Source organism: Salvelinus alpinus, chromosome 38, assembly GCF_045679555.1.
Source record: "Salvelinus alpinus chromosome 38, SLU_Salpinus.1, whole genome shotgun sequence".
NCBI lineage: Eukaryota > Metazoa > Chordata > Actinopteri > Salmoniformes > Salmonidae > Salvelinus > Salvelinus alpinus.
In genome coordinates, this window is record NC_092123.1 from 5,356,824 (window position 1) to 5,382,326 (window position 25,503).

Here is a 25,503-nt window from a genome sequence, read left to right on the forward strand (position 1 = left end):
GAAATAAAGTCCTATTTGGGACACAAACCTGGTTTGAGGAGCATTAGCTAATGACAAGAGCTGAGCCTTGGTCATGGTGAAAGGATGCAAATTGAGTCATAAATCCTCATCTTGTCATCCTCTCGATTTGTCTTCTCTGAGATAAGAGGGTTTGCAGAGAAGCACGCCATCAGCCCCAGAGGGCTTTCATTCTCTCCCCTGTCTGGTCTTGTCTGGAGAGCCACAGCAATAGGACAAATTGTTACTCTGTAGGGAAGACTGATGGTGCAGCAAGTTGAGCATTGCTATTACAATATCAGAAAGGAAGATATATTGAGTGCATACATGTATATGACTTGGCTTTATGTCTGTACTGCTTACGTTTTGCTTTCGGCTTTGCTACCCCCATCTTTCCCTGAGGATGGGATTGGAAGCCTCTTCCTTATAGGAAACATATTTCTGGTCACTGGTCTTATCACAAAAGTAACGTAACGTTTAATAGTATTAAAAACCTCTACCACAGGAATACATCTGTTAGCCGTCTGCTGTAAAGCGTTATTTGTAAGGGTTAACGTTGGGAGGACTATTTGGGTACTTGAGATGAGGGTACTTCAACACTAGATGGTGCTCTGGCCTTACTCTGGAGTCAAAACAAATCAACACAGTTGATATTACTCACAAGTCTGTAATACTGAACCAACATTTTAGCTCAAACCTGCGTTTACACAGGCAGCACAATTCTAATATTATTTTCCTCATTTGTCTTTTGACCAATCAGATCAGCTCTTTTGCCAATAATTGGAGAAAATATCTGAATTGGGCTGCCCGTCTAATTGCAGCTATAGTGACTGCCTCAGGGCTATGACTTAGTTGAAACAGGTTATTTGTATGCAGTGCAATCAGTGTAACCAATGACCATAGTGAGAGGTAACGTAATCTTAGTGGTATACTCAGTGGTTTTTAAACAGTTCATATCTGGCTTCCATTTGATAATATCCAAAAGCATTTCATGAAATATCCTTTTCTGAGTGTTTATTGAGTGTGGTTTGTCTGAGGCTGAGGGAGGAATCAACATGCAGCCAACTGAGCCACATTCCCTCTCCCACTCACCACCCCAGAGTGAGACATCCAACCAGGCAGGATTATAGCCTGACAGATAGAAGCATTAGAGAAGGCTGGGGCCCTGTACACTGACATGGAATCTGAACCTTGGAAGGACATTGGGGACCTACTTGCAAGCCCATTGATCCCATTTGTTTAGATGGCAGGCTTATGAACTCTATTTCAGCGATTTCTTCAACATAGAAACATAGCATAGGTCTATGTCAAATCCTCTTCAGGATAATGTGTGGCTTCCATAGTGTTCATCAGTGTTCCAGTTAAAACTCTGCAGTGAAAGGCCTTCAATACACTCTTAGAAAAAAGGGTTCCAAAAGGGGTTCTGCGGCTGTACCCATCGGATAAACCTTTTTGGTTTCAGGTAGAACTATTTTGGGTTCCATATGGAACGTTCTGTGGAAAGGGTTCTACATGGAACCCAAAAGGGTTCTACCTTGAACCCTTTCACCTATGGCGACAGCCGAAGAACCCTTTTTGGTTCTAGATAGAAAAAAAAGGTGCTAATTGTAACATCCTTCTTTGAGCCACGAAACCAAAACATTGGCTTACTTAGAAAAATGAAGCAATTGGTAAATGGAATCTACAGTACATAATGTTAAGTACATGTAAACAACAATATTGTGTGTCTACTCAGATTTAGATAGCACAAAGGGCTTGGAGATATTTTCAACTGATTTCCCCTCAAGATAATCTAGCCAACATAGACTGGATAAGCCTTTTGTATGCATGCATGCACACACTGCCAGTATAGGTTGTCCATTGGTGTATTAATTCAATTACATATCAAGATGATAGAAACGGTAGGAGGTGTTATGTGACATCAAATATACATACAGCTAATAATTTAGGGTTGAGACATCTATTCCTAACGAGAGCTTACACAGCATGGAGATGTGTGATGTTTAGTTTTAGACTTCACATTGCATACACGATGCAAGTGGCAAGTGAGTAGGACGCAGAGCATGGAAACAGACCCTCAGGGCCTGCAGAGGCTAACATGGCCACAACATCCCATTATTATTTACAGCATTGATACAGGTGTAGGATCTTAATTTGATCACTTGTTACAAGAGAACTTTCCTGCATGCAGGACATTTTCAACGTGCAGTGTATTTGAGGTTTAAAAAGGCTTCTGAATTTAGAAATTTCCCCTTAGAAATTTCAGACTTGATTTTCCCTTACAAAATGTTTTATCAACCCCTACAAAAATAGCCATTAATTATAATCCACATAATGATTCACATTTCCTGTTGTTGCAGGATTAATTTCCTGTTGTAGCAAACTGTTTCAAATGAAGATTTTTTAGCTTTTGCTTTCTGCTCAAAATCTCTCACACAGACCTTCACCAGAACTGACAGTGGACATAATAATATTCTCAAGGCATGGGAAGGATAGCCTCAGGACCAGGTCATTTGCCCTATCGTACCAACTCCTCGTCACTCATTGTCAAGAAAAACAATATTTGGCTTGACAATGAAAGTAAGGGAGTTGACAAGAGCACCTTCAGATCTTGGACCAGACTATGAGAAGGAGGCTTCAGGTGTAAGAATGAGAAAAGGACATATTGATGTTAGCAAGATCTTACATATGCTCCATATACTGTATGATAAGATGTATTCTGAAGATAAGCAGCTGTTTTTTGTTTTTAACAATACAATAAACCAATTCAGCTAGCACAGTTTCGGCTCTTCAGTGATCCATGTGTAAAAGTGTCCTCTGGCTAAGTGGCTAGGATTGCTTACTGTATAATAGTTAAACAAACCAGGCAGTGCTACAGTCAATGTCCATTTGACATAGTATCATCCAGGTCGAAAATGTATTTCTTTCTAGGGTGGTGAGAGCGACCCCCCCCTCCCCCCACCACCACCAACGACTTTAAAAAGACAGCAGCGACAGACAGAATCCCTAAGCGCATGAATAATAACAAAGTGCAATGCCCATCACAAGTGAATCTGTCGTGCAACAATGGGATCTCCTCATATAGAGATGGGAGAAGTGTGCTGTTGTCATTTGGCTCTGTATCCCTCCACATCGCTCAAGCTCAAGGCCTATTTTGTAGCCTGGTTAAACCAGACTGAATGCTGCGCTCACCATTGTCTCACACAATGGGGAAGCATAGAAAACTCAGTGTATTAATATACATGGCTCTGAGGCTACCTATTTTGCACTTTCCTTCTCTCAAATAGGTTCATTCGGTCAGAGGAGACGCAGTATGAAGCTGACTCACAGGACAGTGTTTAATTTGTTCCAGTAAAGTAATTAAATCTCTCTCAGTAATGCATCCCAAATGCCACCCTATTCCCTATGTAGTGCACTACTTTTGACCAGAGCCCTATGGTTCTGCAGGTAGTGCACTAAAAAGGGTGCCATTCAGGATGCACACAGTCTGTCTGTAAAATAATCACACAGGTCACTGGCTAGATCCATGGGACTACAGTAGAAAATGAGCCGGCTGGCTAATCTGGCACAGACATTTTCACACATGTTGATTAATGTGCATTGCCCCTGTCAAACACACCTAATACAATCAAGTAAAGATGAATGGCAAACATCCACTATAACAGGGATATCATACCCAATGTGTGCATGGATTTGTATTGTATACAATAAATGAATGAGCAGCAATAACCTTCAACCTGTATGCTCTCATAACTTACCATCTGAACCACTGAGACACTGAGTAGACAATGGATACTTAAGCAGGATTAAAGACTTCAGAGTCACTGTCGTTCCAGACATCTGAATGCTGTGCAGAATATATTATTTTGAGCCCTATATTTACTTGGCTCTCAGATGGAAAAGTCAACAGAAAGTCTCTCAGTATGAGACCCAGAGAGACCTGTCATGGACATTTCATTGGCAGAATACAGTTGTTTTCTAAACTTCTTTATTGTTCAATTAATCCAAAGACAATGGCTATTAATCTGAAGTGTAACAAACCCCAGCAAAAACAAAGACCGTAAACTCATACAATATTCTTATAGATAAACCCCTGCGACACATATCTCAAAGATATACACACTGTATACTGTAAACATACAGCTGAAAAGAGCATATCATAAGACATGAAAAATAGCACTTTATCACATAATACATGGTGTTATATCGTATGTAACATCACCTAATATGTGCGCATGTCAGTAACTGAAAGTAAAATGTAAGCATTATTAGAGCACAGATAGGAATGGGATAAGAAAGACGGAAAGCGGTAGAGTTGTGTTGATGCTTATTACAATTGGAATAATGTGGATAATTGTGGCGTCAACAAAAGTATGCTTTCACAGTATAACAATACAGCTGATGGTAAAAGCTGTGAAGGGAGAAACCAGTGTATCACTGAGTGGAATTAAAAAAATTAAAAAATAACATTTAACCCTCAGATTTTGTCCAACCACTGTGTTATTCTACAAATAAAAAGCCTCCATGATCTGTAGTCCTGTATGTTGCAAGCACGCATGCACGCACGCACGCACGCACGCACACACAAACCAAACACACACACACACACACATCACATTACCCCACATCAGCTACAGTTGAAGTCGGAAGTTTACAAACACCACAGCCAAATACATTTAAACTCAGTTTTTCACAATTCCTGACATTTATTCCTCGTAAAAATTCCCTGTCTTAGGTCAGTTAGGATCACCACTTCATTTTAAGAATGTGAAATGTCAGAATAATAGTAGAGAGAATGATTTATTTCAGCTTTTATTTCTTTCATCACATTCCCAGTGGGTCAGAAGTTTACATACACTCAATTAGTATTTGGTAGCATTGCCTTTACATTGTTTAACTTGGGTCAAACATTTCGGGTAGCCTTCCACAAGCTTCCCACAATAAGTTAGGTGAATTTTGGCCCATTCCTCTTGACAGAGCTGGTGTAACTGAGTCAGGTTTGTAGTCCTCCTTGCTCGCACACACTTTTTCACTTCTGTCCACAAATTTCCTATATGATTGAGGTCAGGGCTTTGTGATGGCTACTCCAATACCTTGACTTTGTTGTCCTTAAAACTTCTTATGGCTGCAGGGGCAGAATTGAGTAGCTTGGATGAAAGGTGCACAGAGGTGCCCATAGTAAACTGCCTGCTCCTCAGTCCCAGTTGCTAATATATGCATATTATTATTCGCATTGGATAGAAAACACTCTGAATTTTCTAAAACTGTTTGAATGATGTCTGTGAGTATAACATAACTCATATGGCAGGCAAAAACCTGAGAAAAAATCCAAACAGGAAGTGGGAATTCTGAGGTTAGTCGATTTTCAACACAGCCCCTATTGAACACACAGTGGGATATGGATGAGTTTGCACTTCCTACGGCTTCCACTAGACGTCAACAGTCTGTAGAACCTTGTCTGATGCCTCTACTGTGAAGTGGGGCCGAAGGAGACAGGAAATAGTCAGGTCTACCATGACCTGGCCATGCTCTGACCATGCGCGTTCACATGAGAGGGAGCTCTGTTCCATCGCACATCTGAAGTCAATGTAATTCTCCGGTTGGAACGTTATTCAAGATTTATGTTAAAAACATTTTAAAGATTGATTCAATACATCGTTTGACATGTTTCTACTGACTGTTACGGAACTTTTTGACATTTCGTCAGCTTTTAGTGAACGCTCTTTCTGATTTTGGATTTGTTTACCAAACACGCTAACAAAAATAGCTATTTGGACATAAATGATGGACATTACCGAACAAAACAAACATTTCTTGTGGAAGTGGGAGTCCTGGGAGTGCATTCCGACGAAGATCAGCAAAGGTAAGTGAAGAGTTATAATGCTTTTTATGAGTTTTGTTGACTGCACACTTTCGCTTCCTTTTGTGGCTGAACGCTGTTCTCAGATTATTGAATATTGTGCTTTTGCCGTAAAGCTTTTTGAAATCTGACACAGCGGTTGCATTAAGAACAAGTGTATCTTTAATTCTATGTAAAACATGTATCTTTCATCAAAGTTTATGATGAGTATTTATGTTATTTGACGTGGCTCTCTGCAATTTCTCCGGATATTTTGGAGGCATTTCTGAACATGGCGCCAATGTAAACTGAGGTTTTTGGATATAAATATGAGCTTTATCGAACAAAACATATATGTATTTTGAAACATGAAGTCCTATGAGTGTCATCTCATGAAGATCATCAAAGGTTAGTGATTCATTTTATCTCTATTTCTGCTTTTTGTGACTCCTGTCTTTGGCTGGAAAAAATGACTGTGTTTTTCTGTGATTTTGCGGTGACCTAACATAATCATTTGTGGTGCTTTCGCTGTAAAGCCTATTTGAAATCGGACACTTTGGTGGGATTAACAACAAGATTACCTTTAAAATGGTATAAGATACATGTATGTTTGAGGAATTGTAATTATGAGATTTCTGTTGTTTGAATTTGGCGCCCTGCACTTTCACTGGCTGTTGTCATATCATCCCGTTAATGGGATTGCAGCCATAATTAAGCCATTTTGCCACAACTTTGGAAGTATGCTTGGGGTCATTGTACATTTTGAAGACCCATTTACGACCAAGCATTAACTTCCTGACTGATGTCTTGAGATGTTGCTTCAAAATATCCACATCATTTTCCTTCCTCATGACGCCATCTATTTTGTGAGGTGCACCAATCCCTCCTGCAAAGCACCCCCACAACATGATGCTGTCACCCCCGTCTTCACGGTTGGGATGGTGTTCTTCGGCTTGCAAGCATCCCCCTTTTTCCTCAAACATTACGATGGTCATTATGGCCAAACAGTTATATTTTTGTTTCATCAGACCAGAGGACATTTCTCCAAAAAGTATCTTCTTTGTCCCCAAGAGCAGTTGCAATCCGTAGTCCGGCTAATTTATGGCGGTTTTGGAGCAGTGGCTTCTTCCTTGCTGAGCAGCCTTTCAGGTTATGTCGATATAGGACTCATTTTACTGTGGATATAGATACTTTTGTACTTGTTTCCTCCAGCATCTTCACAAGGTCCTTTGCTGTTGTTTTGGGATTGATTTGCACTTTTCGCACCAAAGTACGTTCATCTCTAGGAGACAGAACGTGTCCCCTTCCTGAGCGGTATGACGGCTGCGTGGTCCTATGGTGATTATGCTTGCGTACTATTTTTTGTACAGATGAACGTGGTACCTTCAGGTGTTTGGAAAATGCTCCCAAGGATGAACTAGACTTGTGTAGGTCTACAATTTTTTTTCTGAGGTCCTGGCTGATTTCTTTTGATTTTCCCATGATGTCAAGCAAAGAGGCACTGAGTTTGAAGGTAGGCCTTGAAATATATCCACAGGTACACCTCCAACTGACTCATATGATGTCAATTAGCCTATCAGAAGCTTCTAAAGCCATGACATCATATTCTCTAATTTTACAAGCTGTTTAAAGGCACAGTCAATTTAGTGTATGTAATCTTCTGACCCACTAGATTTGTGACACAGTGAATTATAAGTGAAATAATCTGTCTGTAAACAATTGTTGGAAAAATGACTTGTGTCATGCACAAAGTAGATGTCCTAACCGACTCGCCAAAACTAAAGTTTGTTAACTTCTCTGGGATAGGGGGCAGCATTTTCACGTTTGGATGAAAAGCATACCCAAATTCAACTGCCAGCTACTCATCCCCAGAAGATAAGATATGCATAGTAGACTTGGATAGAAAACACTCTGAAGTTTCTAAAACTGTTTGAATCATGTCTGTGAGTATAACAGAACCTATTTAGCAGGCGAAACCCCTAGGACAAACCATTCAGATTATTTTTTTTGAGGTCACTCTCTTTTCAATGGATTTTCATTGGGAATACAGATTTCTAATTGACCTTCTTGCATTCCTACCGCTTCCACTGGATGTCAACAGTCTTTAGAAATTGGTTGAAGGTTTTTCCTTTGTGTAATGAAGAAGTACGGCTATCTTGAACGAGGGTCACTCGAAGTGTCCTGTTTGTTAGAGGCGCATGACCAGAAAGCTAGCTACAGTTTTTTTTTATCTTGTATTGAACACAGATCATCCCGTCTTCAATTTTATCGATTATTTACGTAAAAAAATACCTAAAGTTGTATTACAAAAGTAGTTTGAAATGTTTTGGCAAAGTTTACAGTTAACTTTTGAGATATTTTGTAGTCACGTTTCACAAGTTGGAACCGGTGTTTTTCTGGATCAAACGCGCCAAATAAATTGACATTTTGGATATATATATCGACGGAATTAATCGAACGAAAAAGACCATTTGTAATGTTTATGGGACATATTGGAGTGCCAACAACAGAAGCTCGTCAAAGGTAAGGCATGAATTACATTTTTATTTCTGCATTTTGTGTCGCGCCTGCAGGGTTGAAATATGCTTCTCTCTCTTTGTTTACTATGGTGCTAACTCAGATAATAGCATCGTTTGCTTTCGCCAAAAAGCCTATTTGAATTCTGACATGTTGGCTGGATTCACAACCAGTGTAGCTTTAATTTGGTATCTTTCATTTTTATAGTAATTTATTTGAATTTGGCGCTCTGCATTTTTACTGGCTTTTGGCCAAGTGGGACGTTAGCGTCCCACATATCCCAGAAAAGTTAACAAGAAATGTGTGTAGTGGTTGAAAAACTAGTTTTAATGACTCCAACATAAGTGTATGTAAACTTCCAACTTCAACTGTATGTCTCGCCTACATTGGACACCTAATCAACACCAAACATCCCTCGCGAGGGCAGAGCACTCATTGTACTGCTTCAACATAGCGATCCCAGATCCACAGACGGCCCGTCTGCACGTCCTCCTGTCAGTCACCATCTAAATCTAACCCTGTCAGTCATCATCTAACCCTAAACCTGTCAGTCATCATCTAACCCCAACCCTGTCAGTCATCATCTAACCCCAACCCTGTCAGTCATCATCTAACCCCAACCCTGTCAGTCACCATCTAACCCCAACCCTGTCAGTCACCATCTAACCCCAACCCTGTCAGTCATCATCCTCTTTGCCTATCTCCTCAGGTAGCGGTGTGCTGAAGTCCTGAAAACATGTTCTGAAGTAGCCAACCAGGGACTCAGACAGGTGCTTCTGGCTCTGCAGGGACAGGAAGTGGCCCTCGTCTGGGTAGAGCTGTCTCAAACAAAGGTCAAAGGTCAAACACAAGGTGAGTCAGGATAGTACTGTCCAGCATTGGGACTGTCATTCCTGTAGTGAATTGTGGTTACTCATCTATCAGTTAGATCGAACAAGAAAGTAGCTCAATGTTTTTCCTGAGAGGTGTGTGTGTGTGCGCGCGTGCACGTGTGCGTGTGCGTGTGCGTGCACATGTGTGTACGTGCGAGTGTGGTGGGTGAGTGCAAGTATATCGGCTAGCAATCAAAATCACTTCAATAATCACATTATGTAATCACTCATTCAACATTTTCATTCAAATTTGTTGATCACGGCTCGTACCTGCATTGTGTAGTTCGCTCCAATTTTGATCAAGTGCTTAATCAACTCTGCTGAATGTTGGAAATGAACATTTGCTGAGAAAAGAACAAAAAAGCACCAATTGGTTTTGCAAATTGACTTTGAATACAACACTAATCACTGATTTTGACGGATTTAGGATTGTCTATTTTCCATTTCTGTTGGACAAAATGGTAATTACCATCAGCGGTTCCATGAATCAACAGAAAATCCGCTCCTTGCGGTCCTTTCATCATGTTTCCTTGCAGTCCTTTCATATTTGGAAGCACTCTAGAAACCTGAAAGAATAGATATGGGAGACAGTGTAACCTCAGGTTCTCAATTTTTTTTAACCTTTATTTTGACAGGGAGTCATGCTGAGACCAAGGTCTTTCTCACAGATGAGCCCTGTATACACATCAATATACACATCAATATTCACATCAATATACACTACCGGTCAAACGTTTTAGAACACATACTCATTAACAGGTTTTTCTTTAGTTTTACTATTTTCTACATTGTAAAATAATAGTGAAGACATCAAAACTATGAAATAACGCATATGGAATCATGGAGTAACCAAAAACCAAAAAAGTGTTAAACAAATCAAAATATATGTTATATTTTATATTTGAGATTCTTCAAATAGCCACCCTTTGCTTGATGACAGCTTTGCACACTCTTGGCATTATTCTACAACGTATAAAATAGTAAAAATAAAGAAAACCCTTGAATGAGTAGGTGCTCTAAAACATTTGACCTGTAGTGTACACCATACACATCAATATACACATATATATACACATCAATATACATATCAATATACACCAATTTTCATATCAATACCTGAAAAGTAAAACAAAACCTCAGGTTTGAACAGAAAGCAATATCTGAGGGAAAACCAACCACAGCACTGAATAAATAGTTGTGAAAAGATCACGTTAAACAACTAGCCTTGTTAAATCAGACTGCTCACTTATTTCTTCACTTCACAAACAATGCTGAGCACAGTGTTCAGTCTGGTTGAGCCAGGCTACAATACAGGACTGGATCATACCTGTCTAACACCCCAGGGGATCCAGGGTGTTGCTTCATTATAAATCTTCTTCTGGATCGGTGTCCCCTCCACGGGACGGTTAAGCTAACGTAGGCTAATGCGATTAGTGTAACAGTATAGCTTCCGTCCCTCTCCTCGCCCCTACCTGGGCTCGAACCAGGGACCCTCTATACACATCAACAACAGTCACCCACGAAGCATTGTTACACATCGCTCCACAAAAGCCACGGCGCTTGCAGAGCAAGGGGAACAACTACTTCAAGGCCTCAGAGCGAGTGACGTCACCGATTGAAACCCTATTAGCGCGCACCACCGCTAACTATCTAGCCATTTCACATCGGTTACATTAGCATGAGCTTGTAAATAACAAGAACATTTCCCAGGACATAGACATATCTGATATTAGCAGAAAGCTTAAATTATTGTTAATCTAACTGCACTGTCCAATTTACAGTAGCTATTACAGTGAAAGAATACCAGGCTATTGTTTAAGGAGAGTGCACAATTTTGAACATGATAAGTTATTAATTAACAAATTAGGCACATTTGGGCAGTCTTGAAACAAAATTTTGAACAGAAATACAATGGTTCATTGGATCAGTCTAAAACGTTGCACATACACTGATGCCATGGCCCAAATCTAAATTGCACCTGGGCTGGAATAATACATTATGGCCTTTCTCTTGCATTTCAAAGATGATGGTACAAAAAAAATACAAAAGAACGGTTTGTTTTTTCTTTGTATTATCTTTAACCAGATCTATTGTGTTATATTCTACTACATTCCTTTCACATTTCCATAAACTTCAAAGTGTTTCCTTTCAAATGGTACCAAGAATATGCATATCCTTGCTTCAGGGCCTGAGCTAAAGGTAGTTCGATTTGGGTATGTCATTTTAGGCGAAAATTGAAAAAAAGGGGCTAATCCTTAACAGAATGTGCCTTTTTCCATCTACCTCTAAGGACTGTATGAGTGATCCCCCGCTGTTTGTTTATGATCAATTTGACCTACTTCTCTGGACTAGCATCATTTACATTTTAAATGGCTGGAACTGTGTGGCCCACATATCAACAACCCACTTTCAGGGGAACACTTTCACTGATAACACAGTAATCTCTCACAGGAAGTTGTACAGCTTCACTAGTTATTATTCTGACTGATGAACAATACCTGGCCTATGAACATACACACACACACGTACATTTGCGCACGTACACACACATAAATACGAACACCCAACACACACACACACACGCACACACACTTCAGTGTGACAGTTCCCGCTGTTCTCCAATCTGCTGTGAAATACTGTAGAACAACAAATAGAAAACCATCAATAACAACAACAGATGGACTGTGATAAACAACTTACTTGATATCTGTTGTCGTTCTTTGACGTCAGGCCAAAGTATCGCTCTGAAAATGCTGAAGCTTCATGTAGAGAAAGTACGCAACATTTCAAAAAAGTAGTCAGTTCTTTCATCTCCAATTTCATTGATAATCACATTTGTACAATATTTAATCCTAGACTGAGCCTAAACCTAGACTAGAAAGCTATTTCAATGGAGATTGTCCATTCAGCTTGCTTTTCAATTCAGGACTAGGTTTAATCTCTGTCAAGGAAACTGACCTAAAGGGTAAGATCATGGAAACATTACTCACCGTAAAGTTTCCAGTCAACCACTGGGGAATTAGCAGCTGCACACTTAATCAGCGCAGTGGACCTCAGAAGCATCAAGGTGAGGTAAGCACCGTATCCCTGGAAAGAAAAGAACACCGTCACTTGTTGAACACACCCGGTGGTGTGAAGCATGGTGATCAACTGAAAGACAGCAGTTAAACTTGCCTTTCCGTAGATTCCGATCCGCGCGCGGTCAATGTATGGGAGTGTCATCAAGTATCTGTAATAAGTAAATAAAAACAACCCAAAACCGATTGACTAATTATTTTTCCAGACATTTCATGAGGGCTTTAACACAGATGACTGACAGGGAAATTAGAGTACACAACCATGACATTAATTTTCAATGGATTTCAATGGAAAAGGGAAAATATTGTATCGTACCATATTACATCCTGTCTTATCTTATGGTATTGTCTTTATCATATTGTATGGCATCGCACCACACTGTATATAGCATTACATGTTATATATTGCATATTGTATCATATCATCTAATAGTGTATATCGCATCGTATTGTATTCTATATTCTATATATATATATATACATATTCTATCCATATACTGTCCATAATGTCTATACATCCCATCATATGTAAATAAATAAATATATATAGATATGATATAATATTATATATACATACAGTGGGGAGAACAAGTATTTGATACACTGCCGATTTTGCAGGTTTTCCTACTTACAAAGCATGTAGAGGTCTGTAATTTTTATCATAGGTACACTTCAACTGTGAGAGACGGAATTTAAAACAAAAATCCAGAAAATCTCATTGTATGATTTTTAAGTAATTAATTCGCATTTTATTGCATGACATAAGTATTTGATCACCTACCAACCAGTAAGAATTCCGGCTCTCACAGACCTGTTAGTTTTTCTTTAAGAAGCCCTCCTGTTCTCCACTCATTACCTGTATTAACTGCACCTGTTTGAACTCGTTACCTGTATAAAAGACACCTGTCCACCCACTCAATCAAACAGACTCCAACCTCTCCACAATGGCCAAGACCAGAGAGCTGTGTAAGGACATCAGGGATAAAATTGTAGACCTGCACAAGGCTGGGATGGGCTACAGGACAATAGGTAAGCAGCTTGGTGAGAAGGCAACAACTGTTGGCGCAATTATTAGAAAATGGAAGAAGTTCAAGATGACGGTCAATCACCCTCGGTCTGGGGCTCCATGCAAGATCTCACCTCGTGGGGCATCAATGATCATGAGGAAGGTGAGGGATCAGCCCAGAACTACACGGCAGGACCTGGTTAATGACCTGAAGAGAGCTGGGACCACAGTCTCAAAGAAAACCATTAGTAACACACTACGCCGTCATGGATTAAAATCCTGCAGCGCACGCAAGGTCCCCCTGTTCAAGCCAGCGCATGTCCAGGCCCGTCTGAAGTTTGCCAATGACCATCTGGATGATCCAGAGGAGGAATTGGAGAAGGTCATGTGGTCTGATGAGACAAAAATAGAGCTTTTTGGTCTAAACTCCACTCGCCGTGTTTGGAGGAAGAAGAAGGATTAGTACAACCCCAAGAACACCATCCTAACCGTTTTTTTTTTGTTTTTTTTCACCTTTATTTAACCAGGTAGGCTAGTTGAGAACAAGTTCTCATTTGCAACTGCGACCTGGCCAAGATAAAGCATAGCAGTGTGAACAGACAACACAGAGTTACACATGGAGTAAACAATAAACAAGTCAATAACATGGTAGAAAAAAAAGAGAATCTATATACAATGTGTGCAAAAGGCATGAGGTAGGCAATAAATCGAATAATTACAATTTAGCAGATTAACACTGGAGTGATAAATCATCAGATGATCATGTGCAAGAGGAGATACTGGTGTGCAAAAGAGCAGAAAAGTAAATAAATAAAAGCAGTATGGGGGGTGAGGTAGGTAAATTGGGTGGGTAGTTTACAGATGGACTATGTACAGCTGCAGCGATCGGTTAGCTGCTCGGATAGCAGATTTTTAAAGTTGTTGAGGGAGATAAAAGTCTCCAACTTCAGAGATTTTTGCAATTCGTTCCAGTCGCAGGCAGCAGAGAACTGGAAGGAAAGGCGTCCAAATGAGGTTTTAGCTTTAGGGATGATCAGTGAGATACACCTGCTGGAGCGCGTGCTGCGGGTGGGTGTAGCCATCGTGACCAGTGAACTGAGATAAGGCGGCACTTTACCTAGCATAGCCTTGTAGATGACCTGGAGCCAGTGGGTCTGACGACGAACATGTAGCGAGGGCCAGCCGACTAGGGCATACAGGTCGCAGTGGTGGGTCGTATAAGGTGCTTTAGTAACAAAACGAATGGCACTGTGATAAACTGCATCCAGTTTGCTGAGTAGAGTGTTGGAAGCTATTTTGTAGATGACATCGCCGAAGTCGAGGATCGGTAGGATAGTCAGTTTTACTAGGGTAAGTTTGGCGGCGTGAGTGAAGGAGGCTTTGTTGCGGAATAGAAAGCCGATTCTTGATTTGATTTTGGATTGGAGATGTTTGATATGAGTCTGGAAGGAGAGTTTGCAGTCTAGCCAGACACCTAGGTACTTATAGATGTCCACATATTCTAGGTCGGAACCGTCCAGGGTGGTGATGCTAGTCGGGCGTGCGGGTGCAGGCAGCGAACGGTTGAAAAGCATGCATTTGGTTTTACTAGCGTTTAAGAGCAGTTGGAGGCCACGGAAGGAGTGTTGTATGGCATTGAAGCTCGTTTGGAGGTTAGATAGCACAGTGTCCAAGGAAGGGCCGGAAGTATATAGAATGGTGTCGTCTGCGTAGAGGTGGATCAGGGAATCGCCCGCAGCAAGAGCAACATCATTGATGTATACAGAGAAAAGAGTCGGCCCGAGAATTGAACCCTGTGGTACCCCCATAGAGACTGCCAGAGGACCGGACAACATGCCCTCCGATTTGACACACTGAACTCTGTCTGCAAAGTAGTTGGTGAACCAGGCAAGGCAGTCATTAGAAAATCCGAGGCTACTGAGTCTGCCGATAAGAATATGGTGATTGACAGAGTCGAAAGCCTTGGCCAGGTCGATGAAGACGGCTGCACAGTAATGTCTTTTATCGATGGCGGTTATGATGTCGTTTAGTACCTTGAGCGTGGCTGAGGTGCACCCGTGACCGGCTCGGAAACCGGATTGCACAGCGGAGAAGGTACGGTGGGATTCGAGATGGTCAGTGATCTGTTTGTTGACTTGGCTTTCGAAGACCTTAGATAGGCAGGGCAGGATGGATATAGGTCTGTAACAGTTTGGGTCCAGGGTGTCTCCCCCTTTGAAGAGGGGGATGACCGCGGCAGCTTTCCAATCCTTGGGGATCTCAGATGATACGAAGGAGAGGTTGAACAGGCTGGTAATAGGGGGTGCGACAATGGCGGCGGACAGTTTCAGAAATAGGGGGTCCAGATTGTCAAGCCCAGCTGATTTGTATGGGTCCAGGTTTTCCAGCTCTTTCAGAACATCTGCTATCTGGATTTGGGTAAAGGAGAAGCTGGGGAGGCTTGGGCGAGTAGCAGCGGGGGGGGCGGGGCTGTTGGCCAAGGTTGGAGTCGCCAGGAGGAAGGCATGGCCAGCCATTGAGAAATGCTTGTTGAAGTCTTCGATTATCACGGATTTATCGGTGGTGACCGTGTTACCTAGCCTCAGTGCAGTGGGCAGCTGGGAGGAGGTGCTCTTGTTCTCCATGGACTTTACAGTATCCCAGAACTTTTTGGAGTTAGAGCTACAGGATGCGAATTTCTGCTTGAAAAAGCTGGCCTTTGCTTTCCTGACTGACTGCGTGTATTGGTTCCTGACTTCCCTGAACAGTTGCATATCGCGGGGGCTCTTCGATGCTATTGCAGTTCGCCACAGGATGTTTTTGTGCTGGTCGAGGGCAGTCAGGTCTGGAGTGAACCAAGGGCTATATCTGTTCTTGGTTCTGCATTTTTTGAACGGAGCATGCTTGTCTAATATGGTGAGGAAGTAACATTTAAAGAATGACCAGGCATCCTCAACTGACGGGATGAGGTCAATATCCTTCCAGGGTACCCGGGCCAGGTCGATTAGAAAGGCCTGCTCGCAGAAGTGTTTTAGGGAGCGTTTGACAGTGATGAGGGGTGGTCGTTTGACCGCGGACCCGTGGCGGATACAGGCAATGAGGCAGTGATCGCTGAGATCTTGATTGTAGACAGCAGAGGTGTATTTGGAGGGCAACCGTGAAGCTTGGAGGTGGAAACATCATTCTTTGGGGATGCTTTTCTGCAAAGGGGACAGGACGACTGCACCGTATTGAGGGGAGGATGGATGGGGCCATGTATCGCGAGATCTTGGCCAACAACCTCCTTCCCTCAGTAAGAGCATTGAAGATCGGTCGTGGCTGGGTCTTCCAGCATGACAACGACCCGAAACACACAGCCAGGGCAACTAAGGAGTGGCTCCGTAAGAAGCATCTCAAGGTCCTGGAGTGGCCTAGCCAGTCTCCAGACCTGAACCCAATAGAAAATCTTTGGAGGGAGCTGAAAGTCCGTATTGCCCAGCGACAGCCCCGAAACCTGAAGGATCTGGAGAAGGTCTGTATGGAGGAGTGGGCCAAAATCCCTGCTGCAGTGTGTGCAAACCTGGTCAAGAACTACAGGAAACGTATGATCTCTGTAATTGCAAACAAAGGTTTCTGTACCAAATATTAAGTTCTGCTTTTCTGATGTATCAAATACTTATGTCATGCAATAAAATGCAAATTAATTACTTAAAAATCATACAATGTGATTTTCTGGATTTTTGTTTTAGATTCCGTCTCTCACAGTTGAAGTGTACCAATGATACAAATTACAGACCTCTACATGCTTTGTAAGTAGGAAAACCTGCAAAATCGTCAGTGTATCAAATACTTGTTCTCCCCACTGTATATATATATATCATCATATTACATGCTGGTCGGAGGTTACATACTCCAATGCAGCTATCTGGTCCTGAACATCCACGGTACCCAGGCGCTGGTGGACCTGCTGCAGGACTCTCAGGCCCCGGAAGCCTGTCCCCCTGCCGTCCAGCCTGGCCACGATCACCTCATCACAACTGACCAGCACCGAGTCCCAACCCAGCTCATACTCATCACTCACCGACTGACTGCCAGGCCCACCATCACTAAGAGAGGGGCGGAAGGGGGAGGGAGAGGGAGAAAGAGGGTGGTTAATTCAAGCTTGGCAAACAAGTTAACAAATTTAAAGTTCCATATTATGTGAAAACATCTTCGCTTAATTAAAGAAAGCGTAATCTCACATCATGGACTTGGAGTTAGAAAATCACTGTGTTTTTTCTCAAGGTAACGTATTCAGTTCTAAATGTATTTGCTGAATGAAAATGTACTTAAGACTGTGTTACTATGTTAGAACGCCAAGGAAAGAGGAGCGATGCTTACACAATCAAAAGAAGGCCATAGAGAAGAGATTCAGAAAAGTCAAGTGGATAGGTGAGTTTCAAAGGCAGCTCTGTGAGAAGAAAATACTGAATTACAGTAGATATTAAAATAAACGATGAGAGAGAGAGAGAGAGAGAGAGAGATATACACAGAGAGAAATGGTTAGTTACCAAAGTCTTCACTTGGAATAACCCTGACATCTGACTTAGAGATCTTTTTGATTTCCAAGGCAGCTCTCAGCGGCATGTTGTTGTCCAATATAAAGTAAGCTGTGAGGATAAAGTGCGAAAGTAACCATTGACATACTGTGTGTAAAGAGACACAAGGATACCGATTATATGGGGTATTAAACTGTGATGGAAAAATCAATCAACATATTGTTTCACGAAGCACATTCATTTGAGTTTAAAATGTTTCTAATACAGTTGGCTGACTTCACATAGGCCACTGCATCTAAACCACATGTCCTGTGATTCTTTGTTTTAGACTGTCACCAATCACATCATTTCAGTACAATTATGCCTCATATTCAGTATCATTGAAAAGCATCCAGGCATATAAAAGACAAATCAATACAATTTGCATTAAAAAACACTTCCCAGATGCTCATTTAAACCTTGGCAGAACATTTCATTTGGACAGCTGTTGAAAATGTATTTCACACGATGTGAAACACAGCCAACAATCTCGTGGCCAAATATGAAATAGGAACCATTAAAACAGACCGGAAACAGTACAGTACAGGAGACGAGAGTTCACATCAATACTTAGTATTACTCACTGTTTACATCATTAAAACTCTGTAGCATCACAGATGGAGCACCGGGACCTGTGGAACAGAAGATACACTGGCAATACTGCATGGCATCGCTTTGAGACTGAACAAACTCTCAGTATGATATTCTAACATGGTTTTATAGTAGTATTGTAGCTACCCTAGCCTATGTAAGCCCAACGACGTCACCCGTGGGATATACTTATTAAAGCAGTGGTTAGGAGACCCAGGCGCCATCTGCTACTGTATCATAAAATACATAATGGCATAATTACTCCCTAACCATATCTCATACATTACCCAGAATAGGTTGGGTTTTACTACATAAAGCTGTATTTGGCTGAATGATTTCCAGAACGAAAAAACACAGACCTTACCTTTACACTGTAGAATAACATGCTGTTTGTTTGGGCTGATGTCTGCATCGAAGAACGTGCATGCTTCCTGGTTCATCTCGCAGGTCAAACATCGTTGAGAGAACAGACCAATAGTAGATGCACTGAAAGAGGGATTTTTTGATGTTGTTGCACTTCTTCACATTCTTGAGATAATTGCATTTCAACAATGTATTATATCTATGCAGTACGAATGGGTAAGATAAACTGTAGCTGAATAGGGCTAACAGCTACTAGAATGCGGCTGAAATGTCTGGTGTTATTGAGAAGAATATTTTCGACATACAGCATGCGCATTTCTTCATGGGGAAAACGATTTAAAATAATTTCTCACCTGTACACGTGTCTCTTTTGTGGGGAGTCTTGAGTACTGATAAAATATCTATATAGGTGAAAGCAGAATAACTTTAACTAGGACAAGTACAAGAAACTATAGTTACAAATATAATAGTTTCAACAGAAGAGATGTTTGAAAATAGAAAAAAGGTCAACACTTGTTGAAGCTCATATCTGTAACACAAAATATGATATTCAATTATTCTCCTAACTGATCTGAAACGATCGGACAGACTTACATGGTTTGCTCCCCCTCATCATAAGCTAATATCTTGGTCACCTCCCAGTTGCCTGACGTCAAGTGACGGACATCATTTTGATCACTTCTGAACTGAGAAAAGACAAATTGTGATTTTTTTTCTCTCGATAAAAACATGTTTAAAAAGAAAAAGACACATAGTGACCACTGTAAAAGCCAGAGAATGACAAGATGACCCATGTGTATTTCAGAATTGGAGTATGACAGCACCCACCGATTTGGTGAGCATGGCAATATGATGGAAGTCTCCTTGTCCCCCCTGCTTCACCGGTATGGTCAGGAAAAACCTGCTCCCGTCCTTTGAAAACACTGGCTCCTGGTTCTGAGGACATTGGATTTTAAGGGACAGTCAAAGTGCATCAATTTCCTCTTTACTATTAGCATATAGATACAATACTCACTGTTTTAAAATTGCAGCACAATTTGAACCACATCAAGCCCACAGTAGCATTCAAATAAAATGTTACTAGAAGGAAATATGAATTTGCTAATATTATAGAACATTTACATTTCAGCTTACCTGTCTGGTGAGCCAGAGATCTGAAGCTTCCTCATGTTTCTGAAATTCAAGTGAAGGAACACGTCTTAGATCCAACATGGAGTACGACACAGACGACGCCAATAAAACCCTTTTCTAGGGAGGACCACTTTAGCGTAGATGAAGGAAAAACCCACCTGTACACAGGATCCGACGGTGGCGTCACACACAGTGAGGAAGGACACGTTCTGGGGCCGGTTGAGCCATCGAACCGCTGCATGGGTGTTGCTGATCCACTTCACCATACTCACATAGTGTTCTCTGGGTCAACGTCAGACAAACATTCAGACGTATAGCAACTACTTCTCTGGGCCATTTGAATCATATTTCTGAATGATGGTTGTGTACTTGTGAATGGCACTTGATCAAACATGCACTGTAACAATCAGGGGCGGACTGGCCTTCTGGCATTTCAGGCAAATGCCAGATGGGCTGGTTCATTTTTAGTCTATGGGCCTCTTTAGCTTGGATTTTTCACGCAAAATGATCACTTTCTGGCTAATAATGGGAGCCTCGATGGGAAAACTGGGCCATATAATGGAGCAATATAATGGACGGTGTGGGGGTTTCAAGGGGAAAAAATTGCCGGTGTTTTAGAAATGACAATACCGATTTCTGGTCCCAGTCTGCCCCTGGAAACAATTAAACATGCAGCCATACAGATTCAATTGTCGTATACTGGTTATAACGGTTAGTAAAGAAATAACATGCAAAGAATAACCTGACACACCTGGTGGCACCACAACAATTACAAATGCACACTAAAAGAACTAAGGGGCTGCCAGAATGATGTGTCTTCCTCACCTTCCTCTCAGGCCATCAGGTGGTACCAGCTCCTGAGTGTGTGTGGGACCGTACAGGTTCACCACCAACAGCCTGACTGTAGGGTTGGGCTGGCCAGCCTGTCAGCAAAAAGATCCTCATAAGGTCAATTAGTAAGTATTCCGAGAAAAACAAATACTGTTGCTACACCGCTTTCAAACCAAGGTGCATGAACAGTGGATATTCAGCAACTCATTATAAACTATGCAAACAATCAATGCTTCAAATGACCGCACAGGTTATTATATTCTTAACATCTTTGTTTTGCCTGGACCATTTGGATGTCTGTCCTAGCTTAACATCTTTGTTTTGCCTGGACCATTTGGATGTCTGTCCTAGCTTAACATCTTTGTTTTGCCTGGACCATTTGGATGTCTGTCCTAGCTTAACATCTTTGTTTTGCCTGGACCATTTGGATGTCTGTCCTAGCTTAACATCCAACGAGAGATTATCTCAGAGATGACCGAGCAAATCATCTATTTTTTTTTTTTTTATCCCTGGAGGTAATGACTGAACTGGCAGAATATCATTGTGAATTCTTCATACAAGCAGGCTTCTTTGTTCTGGCGGATGTAGATAGAAGTAGGGCTGGCACGGTAAATCTATAATCGTGTTAACAATGATTATGGATGAAGAACGTCATTTTTAAGTCGACAAACTTTACCTAAAAGCAATAAGTAAGAGTAAGCCTGATTCACTAACAACCAATGTAAGGAGAGATGAGAGAAGATAAAAGCTGACTGTAGACTGTAGACAGCTGACTGTAGACAGCCGGGCATTTAAAAAAGACCAGACGTGCAGTCACGAGCCAGACGAGCCAGTGCTTCTTTTTTTTTGCTATTCGAACGGTTATACTTGTAACTATAACCGTGACCATTTGGCTGACAAATAACCGTAATTCAAAATTCCATAACCATCACAGCCTTTGTTAGAAGCGCTATTACCTCCTGCTACAAAATCTGAGCAGTGTTCTGATCATTTTGTCTAATCATTTATTCAGTTTCCAATTTCCCTTTTGTTGAGACTCCATAAATACTTGATCTATCAGAATATAAGACCTTTATGTGAGCAGTATTTCTAACCAACTCTATGCGTGGGATAATCTAGATAACTGGATAGCCATAGATGTTGTATCGACAGGCAGTACACATAATACAGCGCATCAGTCGATAGCACAGAAACATGACTTCCGAAGCTCAAATCTAGTATACTGTGTGAATCAACAAAGACATACAATAGTTATATCATCAGAACTGAAATAACTGTTCCTTGAGCCAACAGTTTTTGTTGTTGTTGTTGACCAATAGTGTTGTTTTTCCAACAAACGAGCACAATTTCACCAATGGAGGCAAAATAATGACACAGACAAATACACTCACTTTCTTCAGCAGCATGCTATCCCGTTATATCGCGTCTCTCCATTACCTTGGGGTACGGGTACTCCTGTGATCTGGGGTAGGGGCTGCCAGTGAACCGGGGCAGGAACATGTTGGGTACCAGGGTATCGTTGATCATGAGGAAGGCCAGTCTCTCTCCGTCAGGTGACCACCAGTGGACTATGTGTGACTGCAGAATCTCCTCTGAAAACACAAGGACCAAACTGCCATCAATTACACTCTGAACTATACTATTGTTTTTTTCCTTCGGATCGAGTCCTATCCACATGAATATAGGCTTCTTCTGTACACCAGTACTTAAAGTTGCTATATACTGTATAAGAGCATTATGTTATTGTAAGTAAAGTTAAGAGAAAGTTAGAATTTGTGTCTGCATCAATTGGAAATCTGTGTTTTACACAACCTTGTTGAAAATATGTCAAAAGGATGGCAAATAAAAAATTCTTACAGTTTTTTTACGGAACTTGTTTTTGGCTGATGTAGATAAAACACAAAATTGGTCTTAATTAAGTCAGGGCTACAATCCATCATTAAGGTGTAAATAATAAGTGCAAATTATGAATGAAATTGTCCCTGCTATCCCTGAGCATGGAACAATGTGTGGATTATGGCCCATTCATGAGGAGACAACACTGCTGTAGTGAAATAATGATTTTCCTTCATCTATATTTAATTAACTTTGATAAAAATTCTGAGTTAGTTCTCATTTATTCAATTATTCTTCAGAAATGGGACTAATATCGTTAGTAGAGTTAATTTTGAATTCTTATTCCATCCGTCCCTGAATGCGACTGAGAGCTGTTCAACTGTGAAAGTGATGAATTCCTTTGTGGCTGAACATTATTTATTTCCAATGCCTGGAATACCTTTCCTGACATTATGTCCTTGGGTACAAGGCATTCAGACAAACCTTCATACAGCCAGTCAGCGATTCCATTAAATATGACTCCTTCCTCTCCCGACGAAGTAATCCTAAGAGAATTGCTCTGCACATCTGATTGGTAATAGATGTTGTTTTCAAAGATGTAGATCTGAAATGAGAGTAAAGAGAATTGTAGTTGTGCTTTGCACGGTGGCTATAAAACTATAGCACAGCAAACGCCAGACTCTGATTCCCATCAGTATCTACAATACAGCACTAGTTCACTGCCAGAGAAATATGGTAGTTATTTTATTATTTACTTATTTCCATTTATGATCCATATCAGGAATTAAAGTGCACCGTAATAGGTAGTATTGATTAATGACTATATATTGCTAAACTTTAGTATTCTCTTTTTCAATCAGTTCCTTTCACAGGTTCACTTTTGTACCCTTTTACCACATATCTCTGGGATATGTGGGACGGTAGCGTCCCACTTGGCCAAAAGGCAGAAAAAATGTAGCGCGCCAAATTCAAATATATTACTATAAAGATCAATCACACATGAAATCACACATGAAAGACACCAAATTAAAGCTACACATGTTGTGAATCCAGCCAACATGTCTGATTTCAAAAAGGATTTACGGGGAAAGCACACCAAACGATTATGTTAGCTCAGTACATAGCCACAGAAAAACACAGCCATTTTCCCAGCAAAAGATAGTAGTCACAAAAAGCAGAAATAGAGATAAAATTAATCACTAGCCTTTGATGATCTTCATCAGATGACACTCATAGGACATCATGTTACACAATACATTTATGTTTTGTTCGATAATGTGCATATTTATATCCACAAATCATGGCGCCATGTTCAGAAATGCCTCCAAAATATCCGGAGAAATTGCAGAGAGCCACGTCAAATAACAGAAATACTCAACATAAACTTTGATGAAAGATACATGTTTTACATATAATTAAAGACACACTTGTTCTTAATGCAACCGCTGTGTCAGATTTCAAAAAAACTTTACATAAAAAGCACACCATGCAATAATCTGAGACGGCTCTCAAACATAACAACATTTCTCCACCATGTTGGAGTCAACAGAAATACGAAATTACATCCTAAATATTCCCTTGCCTTTGATCATTTATCAGAATGCACTCCCAGGAATCCTAGTTCCACAATAAATCGTTGTTTTGTTCGATAATGTCCATTACGTATGTCTAAGTAGCTACTTAAAAAGTTATATAACAGGTCGAATAAACTGGTCAAACTAAGTAGAGAATCAATCTTCAGGATGTTGTTATCATATATATCCAATAACGTTCCAACCGGAGCATTCCTTCATGTCTGTAGAAGTTATGGAACGCAAGGCGATATCATGAGGAAAGCGCATGACCAGGAACTGGCAATCTGCCAGACCACTGACTCATTCCCCTCCCATCCGGCCCCACAACACAGCATAAGCTTCATTCCACGTTCTACCGACTGTTGACATCTAGTGGAAGGCGTAGGAAGTGCAAACAGATCCATATCTTTCAGGGAATTGAATCGGCGATGAGTTGAACATTGACCAGTCTCAGAATTCTCACTGCCTGTTTGGATTTTCTCTCAGGTTTTTGCCTGCCATATGAGTTCTGTTATACTCACAGACGTCATTCAAACAGTTTTAGAAACTTCAGAGTGTTTTATATCCAATAGTAATAATATGCATATATTAGCATCTGGGACAGAGTAGGAGGCAGTTCACTATGGGCACACAATTCATCCAAAAGTGAAAATGCTGCCCCCTATCATAAAGAAGTTCTAACAATCAAGTGTGCTTTGTTAAGCCGCCAGATGTTCGGCAAGACAAAAATCACATCCTGGGTTTTGTTTGTGACCATAAAAACTCTGAACAGAGTAACAGATGCTCAAATGTCTGGTCCGGAAAAGCGTAGTCTGCATCCCCATCTGTAACAGGACCACCTGCTGTCAAAATGGCCGCCTGATATACAGCAAATAGTGCTTTCTACTCCTTCACATGAGAAACTGTACCTCAACTGGTCATCATAACAAATATAAATACGGCAAATTTTATACCAACCCCTAGTGTGACGACTGGGTTTGAAACCGGGTCTCCCGCATGCCAGAAAAGTACATTCAACACATCTTGATGGAACCATGTCCAAAATCCATCAATAATGCTCACACCTATCAATTTCTTTCATATGTGTGATGAGGCATCTATGACAGTCTAGGAGCTGTGCCCATAGGTTGATTTCCGATTGGCTGAGAGAGAGAGAGAGAGAGCGAGAGAGAGAGAGAGAGTGAAAAGAGGTGTATGGCATCATAGAAGAGGAGAGGAGAGACTCACCAGCTGCTGTCCCTTCACACCCCACGCTGCATGCTGGAGCACTGCATTCTGGACCTCCGGAGGATTCAATTCCCACACCTCTCTGAAACACAAGCACGCACACAAAA

General features: G+C 41.1%; 1 protein-coding gene across 3 annotated transcripts in view; it reads right to left on the bottom strand.

Moving 5' to 3' along the window:
- Window positions 1-3,968: 3,968 nt before the first annotated feature.
- The window catches only part of LOC139566447 (inactive dipeptidyl peptidase 10-like), a 63,000-nt gene continuing 41,465 nt past the window's right edge, over window positions 3,969-25,503 (bottom strand). For all 3 annotated transcript variants that reach the window (XM_071387621.1, XM_071387623.1, XM_071387622.1), the window contains exons 7-26: window positions 25,397-25,478; window positions 23,079-23,199; window positions 22,197-22,351; window positions 20,754-20,851; window positions 20,087-20,210; window positions 19,932-19,970; window positions 19,626-19,733; window positions 19,392-19,483; window positions 19,151-19,198; window positions 18,799-18,920; window positions 18,428-18,475; window positions 17,817-17,915; window positions 17,647-17,716; window positions 17,178-17,372; window positions 12,400-12,454; window positions 12,216-12,312; window positions 11,926-11,984; window positions 9,695-9,791; window positions 9,496-9,569; window positions 3,969-9,171 (exon numbers count right to left, since the gene is read on the bottom strand). In XM_071387621.1, the coding sequence (XP_071243722.1) occupies window positions 9,031-9,171; window positions 9,496-9,569; window positions 9,695-9,791; window positions 11,926-11,984; window positions 12,216-12,312; window positions 12,400-12,454; window positions 17,178-17,372; window positions 17,647-17,716; window positions 17,817-17,915; window positions 18,428-18,475; window positions 18,799-18,920; window positions 19,151-19,198; window positions 19,392-19,483; window positions 19,626-19,733; window positions 19,932-19,970; window positions 20,087-20,210; window positions 20,754-20,851; window positions 22,197-22,351; window positions 23,079-23,199; window positions 25,397-25,478 (1,924 nt within the window). In that variant the 3' untranslated portion in view covers window positions 3,969-9,030. The remainder of the gene's footprint in view (window positions 9,172-9,495; window positions 9,570-9,694; window positions 9,792-11,925; window positions 11,985-12,215; window positions 12,313-12,399; window positions 12,455-17,177; window positions 17,373-17,646; window positions 17,717-17,816; window positions 17,916-18,427; window positions 18,476-18,798; window positions 18,921-19,150; window positions 19,199-19,391; window positions 19,484-19,625; window positions 19,734-19,931; window positions 19,971-20,086; window positions 20,211-20,753; window positions 20,852-22,196; window positions 22,352-23,078; window positions 23,200-25,396; window positions 25,479-25,503) is intronic.